The following is a 15,880-nucleotide window of genomic DNA, read 5'->3' as shown; positions in this document are numbered from 1 at the left end:
TGGAGAAGCTTTTCAACCTGGAAACTTTTCTCTGCAGAAATATTTAAGCGCTGAGGCATGTATGAAGATCTCTCCCAGCTCCTGTGCAGCACAGGAAACTTTTGTCCCACACATCTTGTAAACGCGGCGGGGGGCCACCATTGTGCCACGCATCTTCTGAGCACCGCGGGAGGAGGCTTTTGTCTGACACAGTGGGCAGGCGCCATAGGAGGGCACCTTTGTCCTGCACAGCCGGTGATCGCGAGAGTGAATTATGGGGATGGCAGAGCTCCTCTCCGCAGGCACTCTGGTTTCAGACGGAGGAGTTGGCTGGCCTTGCTTGGTGAAGTGCTGCTTTTCCTGAGTGGAAGTGGAAAGGGGAGGCAGTGAAAATGCATTTGCATGCATGTGTGTAAATGGCCATCGGGATCATTCATCCACTTATATTGCATGACTATCCCTGCATGAACCAATCCCAATCTCAGTCATTGCTTTTCCCCTTCTCTATTTTTCCTACCCGTTTAAGCTGCCCTTTTAATTATTATTGTTACTTCTCTGTTCCTTCTTATGTTTGTACTGTCTCCTATTCAATATTCTATTCCTGTATTCCATATCTAAATTTTCAATATTCTTTCAGATGACTAATAGCTGTGTTTAAGACTTCAGCCCAAATACCACTCCCTCCAGGACTTCATAGGTGTATTTTCAACTCCATATCATTACATCAAGGTTTTTTTCTTAAATGCTTTAATCGCTTCCCCAGAAGTGTACCAATGCCCATTTCCAAGAGTCTGAGATCATGTGCTATGGGAGAGGCATAACTCTGCATCTGTGAGATGAGATGAGATGCTGAGTCTGGACCCAGCCTGCAGAGATGCCGTGTGTACTGTGGGTGCTGGTGGACATGCTGCTCACAGCTAGAGCCAGCACAGGCATGGCACCACACATCTGGGAGATGTGATACCATAGATCTCAAGTGTTGTGGGGCCTTTGTGGGGACTCCTTGGCTGGAATAAAGTAGCTGATTTGCAAATGAGAGGTAGCAGTGACCACAGCTGTTAGAGCGGTAAAGGTCATGTCATAATCCATTTTAAGTGGTTCCCCAGGTTCCCACTGCCTCCAGGTTCCCAGGCTGACCTATGTGGAAAACATAGCAATGGATAAATCACTCACCTGCTGATTTTTGTGATTGAATAAACTGGACAAGTTTGGGTTTTATCTGTTCTTCTCAAATTTGAGTGTGTTCTGTTCTAAGGCTGCTGTTACCCTAGAGGCGCTTGTGATTTTTTTTAATGTTGTTCTCTTACTTTACTAATATCCAGACATAAATTTTATGTGTGGTAGTTAGTTTCAATTAATCCTCCTTTTCTCAAATTAGCATTTTTTTTCCTCCCTTCCCCACCCCAGTCCTCTGGTGCCTACCTGATTGTTCATGAATTCTCAGAAATAATTGCCAGTAGTCCAGTAAGTTCATTAACTGATTCCCTGAAGACCCACAGATGTGTGTCTTCTAGACCTGATGATTTCAGTATTAAATTTTTTAAAGTATTTCCCTACCTAATTTTTTATATCAACAACTGTATTGGCAAGTCTTCATTATTTCTAATTATCAATATCTCTTTGTGGCAGTTGGTAAATTGATTCTGGAACTTGTTCACAGTTTTACAATTGCTACTCCTTTCATTTTAACATGATTGCTTCCACCACCTCTTTGGAGCTCCTTTGCAATGATGTTATGTACATGTTAAAATATATATTAATTTCTCCCTGCATCTCTCCATGCTGGCAACTGGGAGAGGTTAGTTTGCTTTTGTGGCATTTCTGTCAGTTCTCTCGCTGGGCTGGGATCATGGGGGAATTATATTTTTTTGTCCTCCGATTGTAGCCTTTGTGTATTTTAGAATGTTAAGTGTCTCCCACACTTAACAGTTTCTAGTGTTTTCATTGCAGCATGCTCTTAAGCTTTCTCAAAAAATTAATGTCTGAAATCACTATACACTGTGCAAAAGCCCATCTATTAATACAATATATTGTGGTTTATCATCACGCCCTTTGAAATTAGTGAACACTAGGGACATATATCTTAGAGGACCTTGACTTTAGAAGAATTACTTCTTATTGTCTGACTCTTACAAATGATTCTATCAAAAAATAGATGGGTGCTCATGCATTTAATTTAGATCTAAATACACAATTGAGATTGCAGTCATCAGTGATATTTTTCCTCTGGCAAAAACCTTATGGCCAAATCTGTTGTCACCCTTAGGATATAATTCCACTTGCTTCACTCTAATTTTCTGAGCCTCTGGTATATAAATCATAAATGCACAGTCTGTGCAGTGTTAAATTTTTAGGGCTCTCCCTTTAGTAGTAGTTGAATGTGAATACATAAGGGTAAAATTTGACCTTTAAATGACTATAAAGGGCCAAGGCAGATACTTGGCAAGCTTTTCTTATTGCAGTATTAATCAAGCAAAGAATCATCATAATCCTGGAAACTAAATAGCCATTGTAGTGATTTTATCACCAGGGAAATTGTTCATCTGCCAGTAAGATTGTTACTAGGAAAGGGAAAAGAGGGAGTGTTAAAATTGCTTTAGACCACTGAATCATTGAGCCCCTCTAGACTCAAAGCTTGAATTGTTTTTTAAGAAGAGTGGGTTGAGTAGGGTTGTTACAGGAAAGCTGCAGGTTAATCAGTTTCAGTAACACTAGTGATTGTGAGCATGATCTCTCTTGAGGACATGAGGAAAGTGCATGGGAGAAGGCAGGATGAAGAAAAGGACAAGAAGGCTTCAGAAACTTATTGTTTTGTCACTTTTTGTTTTTTGATGGCCCTTTCATGTAGGAGGAAGGTTGTTGATGAAAAAGAAAGAAAGGAGAGAAAAAACCAGCATAATATTCACAGTCTATTTTCATCTAATTTAATCCAGTGGATATTAGTGAGAATTATTACAACCAAAACAGAAGGAGACAGATGCAGGCAGGCAGAAGTGACAGAGATGTGTTTTATGTGGGAAACGTCTGTGTAGAGCCCAGAAAGCCACATGGGGAGATGTTTTGCCTCTCAGGACTCAGCATGGTACTTACCATGTGCCTGACACAGGTGTGTGAAAAGCAGGTGAAACACCTGGGCAGGAGTGTCTTTGGGGTGTGCTATGACAGCCTGTCCCTCCATAAAACCAGCTTCAGTAGATGAGTTTTGTGCTGCTGGCATTGCATGGTGACAGTGGGGGATCATAACATACCCACCATGCTGTAACCTCAGGGTCTGTTAGGCTGCAGGTTGTGTGGGAAGGGAGGCTTTATCCTTCTGCTGTGTTGGGACACCTCTGTATATGGAATGACCCCACAGCATGGAACAAGTGCTGGGAAGTATGGCTAAGGAGTGGCTCTCATAAGGGATGGGATAGGTGATCTGCGTTGAAAGCCACCTGCAAGGTAGAATTATTGAGTTATTTAGGTTGGGCAAGACCTTTAAGGTTGTAGAGTCCAACTATTAATCCAGCACTGCCAAGTCTACCACTTGATGTGACGGACTGTGTCTCAGGAAAGAGTTTACACAAAGGTGGGTGAAAGGAGGTGGAAAACATTTGTATAAAATGTGCCTCTGTGAAATTTCTGGAAGATGTCATGAATTCACTACATACAATGAACGTGAAGAGGGGGAGTAAAATTCACATGTGCACGTGATGTGGACTCTCTTTGTACAAAAATGTTTCTTTGTGTGGGAAGTGGTGTCTTTCCATAGAGGGCTTTTTTGGTGATGCTTATGTGATGGCCGCCTTTGAGGGAGCAGAGGAGTGCAATGTGACAGGTAGTGCCACCATCAAAGACTTTTTGGAGGGGGGCAGCATGCATGAAGCCACTAAGGATGCCCCATGGATGGATAGAGAGATGAGGGTCTTTACAGGGGTGTGAAGGTGGATGTGCAGCCAACACCACGTTAGGGCAGCCACCCTGCATCCCCAGGGACCAATGACTGCTCCATGTGCTGCAGGGACCATTGTCCACTCCGTGCTCCATCCCTTTCCACTGGGCAGGCCATGACCACCATGTCCTTCATTGTTGTCACCCCCAGATTGTGATACTGTCACAAAACTGTTACTAGGCAACAAATGCGGTTACCAAGTCTCGGCAAATAGCTGAAGGGGAAAGTGAAGTGTTGCGCCATTGTAGAGTAACCATAGCAATGACCTACTATTACAGACTAAAGAATTATCATTAACAATGTTAAAGTATCAAACAGAGGCCCAGGATCCAGAGACATCCAGGCAACATCTCTGCATAATTGGGTTACCCAGGAAGAAGTCCCAACTCTTCACAGTCCTTGGTTCCCTATCTCCATTGTCTTGCTTTTGTTTTGGGGGCTATGGGAGGGAGGTATGTGGTTGTTTAAATAAAGCAAATGCACTGTGCATTGAAGAAGACACTTGTAAAGCAGTAGAAGCACCTGCAAAAAAAATTAAAAAAACAGAGACAAATCTGTATGCAGAGGGAGGATGTAAACAGGAAAGGTCCACTTTACTGCCTCGATATCATCTGTGGGAAAGGGTGCACAAAGGATACCTTCATGATACAAAGGATATTATTCAGATCAGGCGTTCTCTTTCACTTAAAAATGCATATGCCAGGCTAAAAAAAAGTGTAAAATGAAAAATAAATAATACAAAATATGCCAGTCCTGAAAAGTAGACACTTTATTTTTCCCAAGTTAGGCCAAACAGGCGAGGTGCTTTAACAAAGCTTTAATTAGCAAGGTACTTTGGGATCGCATTTTCCCAGACCCAAGACATGTTAGGGATCTCTGATCTATGATCTGGCTGGCCATGCATTTGCCTGTGCAAGTGTGTATGTTTGTCTGTCTGTCTGTCTGTCTGTCTGTGTGCATAGTTGTTCCTGCCCGGCTGTCCCTGAGCTCAGCAGGTCAGTCCTGGCCCTCCACAGGCTCCCCCTAGACCAGCTGTCAGCAGCTGGATGAATTCCCCGGGTTTTGCATTTTTGCATTTACCTGGACATTTACCTTGCATTTATCCTGCAAGCAACCAGCAGTCACAGAACAACTCCTAGTCAAACTGTCACCTTTGTGTTTTGCAGGTACAGAACGCCATGAACTAACTTCCTGGAAGAGTTTTCCATCTGTTTTCAAGTTCTTCAGTGAGGCTGTAAAGGCAAAGAACAGCTTGGTGAAACCAACCCCAATGCGGCGCTCCAACAGGATAAAATATGAAGAATTCTAAAAGAAGGGGAGACAAAAAAAATCTGCCACCACCACCACCACTGATGTCTTTGCTTGTTTTCTGCAAGGAGTCTCCCAGCCCCTCATTAGATTGTTTTCTTCCTAGAGCACAGGGTCGTGATGTATACATCTAAATAGCGTTTTGCATTATTTCTAGATGAGTGCAACTGTCAAAGCAATATGGGTTCACTGGTTGTGCTTCCTGTGGGCTGTAACTTGGATTTCGTGCTACTCATCAGCGTGCAGATTAAGGCTGACAGTGGTACTGCACAGTGCAGCATGGTGCAGCTCTAATTGCCCTGACATAGCCCTGCACCAAGCTGATGCCAGAATTTAGCAGCTTCGTCGCAGTCCTATCGCCTGCAGGATTTTTTGCAGCTTCCTTCTATTTTGAGACAGAACAAAATAGGAATTACTCTTTTTTAAAAGACAGCTCTCTAACTCAGACATGTTAAACCAGCCTATGATTTTACACCCAGTAGCCTTCTCTTTCTCTGGGACCAAGTGGGATTGACTTTTAACTCTTTCATTTTTCTGCTGGTAAGAGTATCCAAGAAGTTTGGTCCAGAATTCTAGGAAAGCTCCATTGTTGTAGAGATTTTCTCCTCCTGCCACATCAATGGCATTATCTGTAGATCTTATCTTCCCTTTGAAAGCTCCATTTAAAAAAAAAAAAAAGCCTATTCATTAATGGGCTGGATCACACTGTGAAATATGACAGCAAAAAAAAAAAAAAAGAAGAGAGACACGCTGCATATTTTCCTGTTTATTTTTAAACACAAAAATGCTTCCATTTTCCATATGCTGGGTTTGTAATGACTTGCCATCTCGTGGTTATTCCCTTTTACCTAAACTCATGTGTTCATCACCACTTTCCCAAGTGCTTAGGTGAAGGGTGGCCAGTGGGGCTACTCTATGTGGGGACACCACACATCACATGATGGGGATGTGGCTGTAGCCATCACGGTTGCTGTAGGCAGCTTCTCTCTGCTAAAATTAAGGGACAAGACGTGCCTGATAGCATGCCCTGTGAGCAAGCACACTAATTAAGCTCCTTTACTATTGATGATACTAAATTAAAGTGATCTTTCTTGGGTGACCATGCACCCCCTCACCCTCACCCCTGATGCTGTTAGTGCCGAGGAAGCAACACTTGAACACATGGGTTTGGGACTCCCATCCCACCCCTCCCCATGCAATGTTTCCAATCCCACAGGTGGGGGGCCAGAAATGGTGGTGGGGAGCATTAAAACGAGGTCATGTGGAAGCTGGGGTCGTAGTGAGGTGCAAGGGAAAACCCAGCTGGGTTTGTGCCTAAATCCTCCGGCAGGGGGGCTATCTGTACCCGCGGAGCTCTCACATCCCTGCCTGCTTCTACCAGCAGTAGGACTTTGCTTCCCCAGCCGTCGGCTCCAGTCGCCTCACTTTGTTTAACGGGGATGCTTGGAGCATCTCCCTGGGGAGTGTGGGGGAGGTGTTAGGCCATGCCTTCACAGAGGGAAGTGCAGAATCCACGCCTGGCAGTTTTTCTTCCCGAAGGGAAACCTGTTGCTAGGGGGAGAGGACTGCATCCAACTCCTCCTGCCTGGCGGTCTCCGCCTTCCTTCCCATTTGGAGGATGCTGTTGCCTGTGGCTGGCCTAATCTCCCACCTCAGGGGCCTGCAACCCCTCCTCCCCAGGCCCGTGTCCACCCCAGCCCCTGGACCCTTAGGGGGAAAGGAGAGAGTTTACGTGGCATGGTTTGGGTGTCTGTGCTTTGTCCCACAGCCGGGGAGGATGGGGTGGCCAGGGAGGTTTGCACGCACTTCCCGCCACCCTCCTCTCTCCATTGCTGGGGAGGTGCAATGGGGTCTGTGGGGTGCCAAATATTGCAGAAGCAGATCTATTTTTTTAACTGTCAATGAGAAACAAACTTTACAAAAATTTCTACTGTAATGCTTACCCTTTTCTAAAAGTATTTTCCTTTACTGTCCTCCCGGTCCAGCTCGCGTTATCTCTTCTGTGGGGGACTGTAAAGCACAGGGGGTCCTGGTACTGCTCTGCTTGCAGTGAACAAAAAATAAAGATACTCTTTTCTCTCCTCTTTGCACACTTCGTGTTCCTGTGCCAAAGCTCTACAGGAGCCGTGGTCCCTGGTGGGAGCAGAGGGGCTGCGTGGGCAGCATCTCCCCCAGCCTCAGAAAACACATGAGGGGTGCAGGTGTTTGCAAACAGGACCTCGAACAGGTGGCAGGGGTGGAGGTGGAAGCTGTGAGTGTGGTATGGGTTGTACTAGGCTCCTCCATGCCGTGGGGTGGGCTGCATGTCCAGCCCATGACTTAGGGCTCGGCCCTCCTTCTCAAGTGAGCATGGGCTTTTCCGCCCCAAGCCCCATGTCATCCATGGGTAGCTGCACAGGGCATCCCTCTCCCCTTTAGCTTCTTGTAAATACTAAACCATATAAAAACACACCCTAGGAGAGGGGGTTCACTGGTTTCTCATGGAGAAGGACCTTTGCAGAGGGGTGTGGGCTGGAGATGAGGGAGGAGGTATCTCTTCCCCAGCCTGCAGAGGGTGTACGGGCTGCAGAAAGAGCATGGGAGCATCCCAGCATGTGCCACCATGTCCATATCGCATGGAAATGGTAGCCCTGAAGCACACTTAGAAGGGATGAATGTTCATTTAATCTATTCCTTGGAATCAATGTTTTTAAAGGTGCACACCACTGGCCCCTCACACAATGATGTCTTTAGCAGACGGAGATTTGACACTACCTCCTCCCAGTTTCATTACGGGGAACTGGGTAACTTGGCACTGGGCGTGCAAAGGTGACCAAAAGAACCCCCAAAAAACCCACAACAACAGAAAGCCAACAAAACTGACCCCATGATAGAATCTTCAGGAAAATCCCCCAGTTCCTCATTGCCCAAATGCTTATGGTCCGCCTGTCCAAAAAGTTTGCACATCATTTTGTGTGTTCAAATGCTGCTGTTAAAGCTGTGGGCCAATGAGAATAGTTTCCTTGCCAAGAACAGAGAGCAAGAAAAAAAATGTTCCTGGAGGAAAACAGCTAGTGGACCCCCAAACACAGTAGGACTACGCAGAAAATATTTTAAAATGGGTGAAAAAAAACCCAAAGAAATCCCTTATCTGCATTGTGCGTACATGGTGATACACTGGTTACAGTTACAATTGTCACAGTGTGATTCTTCCAGACTCAGTCAGAAGAAGGTGCTACTTTCCATGGAAATGTGCATTTTAACTCTACCTCCGAGAAACATCACTTATTGTAGGGTTTTTTACACCTCTAGAAATTTCATTCAGAAGTACAAATGAAAAGTGTCACATCTAAAACTGCGTGGAGCCACATATTGCACCATTCTCTAGTCAGCCAAGCCAAAAATAACCTGCCTAGAATGTGTACTTCCTTCGTACACCTGGGTAGAGCTACATCTTACAGAGTGAAAAGATGCATGTGTGTGTGCCTCTGCACACAGTTGTGGTTATCTTGATCTTGCAGGGACGTTTATGTGTGTGTGTGTGTTTGTGTGTGTGCACTCACATTATGTTGATGTATGCAACAAAGTGTGAAAAATGTACTTCTTAAAAAACTTAGAAGGAGATGTCATTTATCATTGTACTATCATAATACCACAAATTTCACTTTTCTGTTCCATTTTGGATTGCATGTGTTTGTGAGTATTTCACTAGATCAGTGACAGCTCTTTATTTGCATAATTATATGCTCTAGTCTGAAGAGAAAACTAACCCCCAAATTTCATGGGTCACCAAACTGCAACAATCAATGTTTTATCACATATGCTAAGCAAAACCTAAGGAGCTATATGAAGTTTCTTGTGGAGTTTTTACTCCTCAGAAAATTAAAGATGTTGTGCCTCCTGAATAGATGCAAAATCTTTCCAAGCTCTTTGTAGCTGAATTCCGTTTGAAGGCAAAACTGGAGATTAGCTCTTAGATCTGGATTTCAGATCCAGTAACATTCTTCAAAGTGGATTCAGACAAGCAGCTTTACTACATCTCTAAGTTTTGCCATCCTAAGTAATGTCATTTAAATGATGACAATCAAAAAAATTAAATAAAATTAAAAATAATTCATCAAATATGAAAAATGCGAACAATCTCCCCCTCTCTTACCAAGCCCACAGTTAATAGTGGGTTTAACTTCATTCGTTCAGTAGTTTTATTCTTCCTGTTGGGCACTGCCCCCATATATTGGATATAATATGAAGTAAACTTCCCTGAGCTGCAGAATTTGTGCTGGTCCATCAGTTGCACAATAACCACATGCTCCAGTTATTACACATATACTCCAAGTTTCCTTCTCGATCAAAATGCCTTGTTAAGAGGAGGTAGAAACCTGGGGATAGGAACTGACTGACAGTGAAGATCCCCCTCCTCCTCCTTCATCCACATCCTCCATAACTGCTGGAAAAGTTTAGTTCTTGCTTTAAATCAAAATAAAATAAAATAATTTACACAGAGTACAGGGGAACTTCTCAGAGGTATAGATGGGCTGAAAATCCTGGGGAACATGCTTAATTTTGCTGGGGAAAAAAAACCAACAAAACAACAAACTAAAAAACAAAGCAAAACAAACCACAAAAAACTCCAAAAGTTTCTCTAGTCTTCTCCAAGATGTGACTTAGCTGAGAGAAGTGCCCACAGTTTGCTGCCTTGTGGTTGTGTCCCTCTAAGCTCTTGGGAAGAATAAACTTTTTAAAAGGAATCTATGTCAAGTAGCATAGCCCTCAATGACCTCCTGACCCCGTGGCCAGAGAGCAGCACCTGGGAAGGAGAGCACAGCCCCACAGCACTGCATGGGTTAGGAATCTAGAGAGGAGAAGCATTTCTGCTATCCTTGGCTTCTTTCTTTCCCCCCCCCCCCCCCCCCCCCCGCCATTGACATCAACTTGAGAAGCCTTTCAGGAGGAAATGGGTTTCCAGCACAGACTGGCACCTGAGAAGATTGCAGGAGTTGCGTGGGGACGTTTTGACTCCTGAGTGATTTCCAAACACCCTCTCCAGGCAGACGCCAGCCTCGCAACGCCTCCTCACCTTGCAGGAACAAAGTGAAACACGAGTGGGAAATAAAAATAGTGCTGGGAGACACGAGTCTCTTCACCACACTTGTCTGACTGCTGGTGCAGGGTTCTGGGGGGGTGCAGGGTTCCGGGGGATGCAAGGACAGGGGCCGACCAACCCCAATCACCCCCTCCATGAGACCCAGAAAGAGAGGAGAACCTGGTCTCAAGCATTTCCTACTCTTCCACACTGCCTGTATCCTCTGTCAGGTCAAGTAAATATGAATATTCCCAAGGGATGGTTCTGCAGGCTAGTTTGTCCCAGTGGAGACAATATCATCAGTTATTTCCCTCTAAATGTAGTAAAGGAGAGAGCTGACCCCTCTAATGAGAGACCTGGGTCATCTTCTTTTGTCACTTCCATTTCTCTTTACTCATGCCCAATCTAATCCCCTAATGCCTGGTAAAGGGCTGTGTCCAGACTATGGCCTTCTTTAAAGCTGCTATCTCTGCCACAGTTAGATAAATAACCTTCACACACCTCTCTGCTTCTCCAGAATTGCTTTATGCCTTCCCTTTCCAAGCTCAACTCATACAATGATATTGTTTTCTATTGTAAAGCCCTTGATGTGGAGAGTCCTCCATGTCTCCCCACAACATACAGGTACAAAAATAATACTTTCCACAATATTTTGCCTGGTCCTGCTTGTCTGCAATTTGTGGAGAAAACCCCTAACATCACATGGAGCTTGCAAATACCAATCTGTTCTCAGCAAGCCAGGCATTTCCAGTTTTGCTGGTCACTTGGCCAACTTTCCCTGGTCCTCTGATCCCTTCCCACATACCCAACTTCCACCCTTTCGCCCACCAATTTTCTTCTTCATTTCACTCAAGATACAGCCTTTGATTCGTTTTCCAGTGAGGGACTGGCTGAGGGCAATCTTACCCTCACCCACCTCTTGATGTGCACTACAGATATCGGAGTGTGTGTTTGTTTGGGTTTGGTTTGGTTGGTTTTGTTTGTTTGGTTTTGGTTTGGTTGGTTTTGTTATTTTGGGGTTGTTTGTTTTTGAGAGGGTTTGGTTTTGTTTAGGGTTTTTTTTGTTGTTTTTATGGTGATGGTTATTTGGATTATAAATGGTTTCCTTTGCACTTTCTGCCAATTTAGCGTGTGCTCTCTCGGGGTGGGGGGGGGCGGGGACGGTAAAAGGGGTGCAAAACTACAAGCTGCGGGCACTGCGGGTGGTGGTGTGCATTGCCTTTCGCAGCGTTTCCAGTGGGCTCATAGCGGCACTAAGACGGTGGTGCGGATCAAAGTCAGGACCGTTCCCGACAAGCGGCGGCGCGGTCGGGGCGGAGACCACCGGGCAAGACGCCGTTCTTCCCAGGGAACCTCGGAGTTCCCCCGCTCTGTGGGTGGTGGCGGAGTCCGGCGGCACTCGCAACGGGCCCAGCACCACGGACAGCGCCGGCTCCGAGGCTCGTGGTGTGCCCGCGGGTCCCGAGTGCTCCCAGGGGAACTCTCACCCCCAGACACCGCCCAGCCCCGACGAACATCTTCCAGGAGAGCCTAGACCTCTCCGTTCCGCCAGGGAGATCCGCCGGGGCGTCCCTTGGGGAGGGCTCATGGAGGGAGAGAGCACGGCGTTGCTCGGACACTTCGCTGTGGCGACACACCTGGAGTCGCCGGGATGGCGGGGAGAAACTCTCCGCCCTCCTGCAGGTCCCGGAGGAAGGGGAGGGCAAAAACAAGGAAAAGTTACATTTCTCGGTGCACTCCTCCTGGCTGGCGAGAAGGAGGTGTGGGTGCTGGGGGTGCCCCGGTACTGTGTGAGCATCCCGCGGCCCAGACGGGGCCCGTGCCCCGCGCACAAGACTACCTCCCCTCTTCCTTGTTCCACGGAGACACGGAACGTCGCTCGCCCGGCCTCGGCGCAGCGCCCTGGGGTGCGGGTATTGTCTCTGGAAGGAGTTCGTCACGGGACCTCCGCGGCTCGGGGTACGCCTCCCGGGCCACATCCCGACTCAGAGCCACCTCCCTCCCGGGACACGTCCCGTTTGCTCCATTCCCGCGCCCCACAGTCCCGCCGCCGCGACTGGTCACCGCCCCTTTATCGTTTCGGGACTCCCCGGGGATGTCGCCGTCTTGACTCAAATCTCCATCATCTTTTTTTCTTTTTCTCTTTCTCTCTTTCTTTATTTCTTGCTTTCTCGCTTTCTCTTTCTTTCTTTACTTTCTTGCTTGCTTTCTCCCTCTCTTTCTTTCTCTCTTTCTCTCTCCCTCCCTCCCTTCCTTCCTTCCTTTCTCTCTCTTTCTTGCTATTATTATTAATGTCATTGTTGTTATTTCTTTTTTAAGAGTAGATAGAAAAAGAGCTGACTTCCACTCTATGCCTTGAAAAAATGAGCCCCCAGATCTTCAGTGAGCCCAAGGCTCTACCAGCTCTTTGCAAGAAAAAGTAGCGCTGGAGTTTCGTTAAGATCCGTCCGAACTTTTTCAGATTTTGACCCCAAGAACTCATATTTAATTTGGTCGTTTGGAAGATTTGATTGTTGGCGGAGGGTGTGGGGGGACTTTTTTTAAGATCTCTAATATTCTGTCCCCTTCCCAACACAGTGTCCGCCCGTGGCTCTTATCCCAAGACGATGGAGCCGACGGCACCACCTGCCTCCCTGTATTCCCCTGCCCTGCCCATACACCCTGTGTGACCGTGGCCCCGCTCCCACGTGGAACATCGCGCGTTTAGCCGAGATCTGCGGAAAGGAAAGCTTAGTTCAAATGCGTTTTTACCCTCCTAGTCTTCCCTTTCCCTGGGGAACACAGAATGTTTCCCGTACGAATACAGCAAATGTATTTTATTTTACTTTTTGGAGACTTTATTCCACCGTCTCTTTGAAAAAATAAACAAATCTTCTCCTGCCCGAGGAGGAGCCAGGAGACCTCCTCACCCTCTCTTGCTGTAACCCTTCTAAGTCGTTTGAAATGAATTTTCCTGTCTTTCGGCCATCTGTCAATGTCACATCCACGCTGCCTGCGCGGGGTGTGGATAAGCAGGGGGCAGGTGGGAAGAGTCCTTGCGCCTTTCTGGTCCCGCGTGAAGGGGTCTTCCTCCCCACGCCGCTGCCCCACTGACCCACCCTCCGTTCTATTCCCCTTGGCCCCACCACCAGTACGGCTCCGGGGGACCAGCTGTGACTTCGGAAGGGATTTTATACTGTCACCGGCTCGTGACGTGAGGCGTCTTTTGGGTGAGCGGTCATGCTTCTTCCGCTCGGGAGGAGCACCGGGGCCGTCTGTTCGGGTGGGGCGAGAAGAGAGGGCAAGCCGCAGGGGGGACCTTAGGACGTAGCCTTCCTCCTGAAACCCCACTCGTCACTGTAGTCTTCGTCGTCAGCGAAGGGAGGACTAACTGACGATGCCGCGAAAATTTTTGCGCTGCCGAGGGAAGAGAAAGATGGGAGAGAAAAACAAGTCCAAACTCCTATGCTGTTGACAATGCTTCGGCAAACGGAGTGCTCGTCTGTCTGTCGTTAAACCCCCGAGGAGGAGAGGGAGTGTACCTTGGCCTCTGAGCGTCCCTCTGCCCCGGCGGGGAGGCTGGGACGCGGGGCGAGTGGGTAAGCTCCGAGTCCTCTCCTATTTCTTTCCTGAAACGAATACGTGGCCGAGCTTCGCTGGAGAGAAATTCAAAGCTCAGGGCAGGCAGAGCTTCGGCAGAAGGTCAATTGTCACGGCTCCCTTCCCAGCTGGATGAAGTTCAGCTGATTTTTTTTTTTTTTAATTTTCCTGAAATGTAAAGGGGTTTTGTTAGCTATAAGTAACTGGCACTAGAACAAAAGCCAAACTCTTTATCATATAAGCTTTCATTATCAGCTTTCAACCTTGCAAAACTAGAGCTATTTGCTTAACTTAATCCGTAACATATGTTTGCAACAGTAGCAGATTTTTTTTGTTGTTGCTGGTTTTGGGGGTTTGGGTGTTTTGTTTCTTTTTCCTGGTGTGTGTGGTTTGGAGTTGATCAAGTTGTAAATTTTCCGCCTAGGTTTTCAGCACCTCCTAATTACAGCCTAACACCTATTGAGAGAGAGAGAGAGAGACTCCACAAAGATCCCACGGAGCCAAATCCGAGTAATCCTATCCAAAATCCCTAATAAAGTTTATCCATTAGACCACTCAGACTCCTTCGGATTCATCCCACTGAGAAAGAAGCTGCCACGTTTCTAAGAAAATTAGCTTGAACGAGCAATTCAGTATTATTCCTACCCCGCTTTGCTTGCAAAGCAGCGTCTGGTGATTCAGTTTTCACTATTACTTTTCCCCCCGTCTCATAGGCCACTTTTCCTCAAGGTATCGCAGGAATGATGCAAACGATAGAAGGTTCCCAGTTCTCCTAAAAACAATAATAACGGCATCAACAGCCCTTGCGATGATCCCACAGCAGACTGGTGATTTAAAGCCTGATTCACTCTTTGTTGGTTTTACCTCCTACAGTAACTTTTAAAACATCTGTCCTGCGGAAAGAGAATTTCTTCTGCGCAAAAGTGACGTTTAGTCTTTAAATACGGGGGTTATAATGGAGCCCTAAAAAGGCGAGAAGTGATTTTGGGAAATATTATATACATGCACACTATTTAGCGTTATCAAGCTTTACCTCGGCTATTGACACTTGCCTTGGAAATAATAATAATAATAATAAAAATTACACAGAATTGAAAAGATCCTTGAAAAGATCGTCTCACAGCCTTGAAAAGATCCGAGGCCCGTTACTGATTTTTTGGCATCTGCACTTTAGATGCGTCACTGCACTGGTCAATGGCAGAGAGATGTTGGGGTAACTCCAGTGGGCGTGTTGATATTCCTGCCGAACGAGCCCCCGAGAACTTTTTCCAAGGCGCATCACCCCCGGACCCGCGCCCTTATCCGTGTGCCACTGGGGCCTAAGGCAGCTCGCCACGCGTGGACGTGCGAGGTCCACCCCCGGGCCCTCCCCAGTGCGGCAAACACCCCACTGAGGACGCAGCGCCCCTGCCGCGTCCCCTCGGGCGCTCCGCGGGTGTGGAATCGTCCGCGGCGGGAGCGGAGGGGGGCGGGGTGGGACGGCGGCGGGTCCCGCGGGGCCGGAGCGCCAACCCGAATAGTTCCCCCCCCGGCCGCGAAGCGGCGCGGCGAGTCGCGCGACGAGCAGCCGCCGGACGAGAGAGGGCAGACGGCGCTGACCTGAGGGGTCGAGGGAGGCGCAGGTGAACGCCTCCTCGGCTGCAGAAGGGACTGCTCCACACCTTCTATTTTTTTAATTATTTTTAATTAGTTACACGTGAACGCGCTCCACGACGTGCGGATTTGTGCGCGGGGGCTGCCCAGAGGGGTCGAGGGAGGCGCAGGTGAACGCCTCCTCGGCTGCGGAAGGGACTGCTCCACACCTCTTTTAGTTTTTTTAATTATTTTTTATTAGTTACACGTGAACACGCTCCACGACGTGAGGATTTGTGCGCGGGGGCGTGGGGGGGCCGAGCGGCGTAACACCTGGCTGTTCACCTCCAGGACTTAACTATCCCCGCTCTTGCCTGCCAGGCAAATCACGAAAGCGCGAAAAAAAATAAAAAAGTAGGGGTGGGGAATAAAAACCAAACCCACAAAAA

General features: G+C 47.2%; 1 protein-coding gene across 5 annotated transcripts in view; it reads left to right on the top strand.

Annotated features, from left to right (window-relative positions):
- LOC103764830 (cotranscriptional regulator FAM172A homolog) overlaps positions 1-7,305 on the top strand; it is a 266,814-nt gene extending 259,509 nt beyond the window's left edge. For all 5 annotated transcript variants that reach the window (XM_008931770.3, XM_018085980.1, XM_018085978.1 and 2 more), the window contains one exon: positions 5,077-7,305. In XM_008931770.3, the coding sequence (XP_008930018.1) occupies positions 5,077-5,219 (143 nt within the window). In that variant the 3' untranslated portion in view covers positions 5,220-7,305. The remainder of the gene's footprint in view (positions 1-5,076) is intronic.
- Positions 7,306-15,880: the final 8,575 nt, after the last annotated feature.

This window comes from Manacus vitellinus, unplaced genomic scaffold, assembly GCF_001715985.3.
Source record: "Manacus vitellinus isolate BGI_N305 unplaced genomic scaffold, ASM171598v3 scaffold_9_pilon, whole genome shotgun sequence".
NCBI classification, from domain to species: Eukaryota; Metazoa; Chordata; class Aves; order Passeriformes; family Pipridae; genus Manacus; species Manacus vitellinus.
This window is presented reverse-complemented; position numbering and strand designations above follow the sequence as displayed.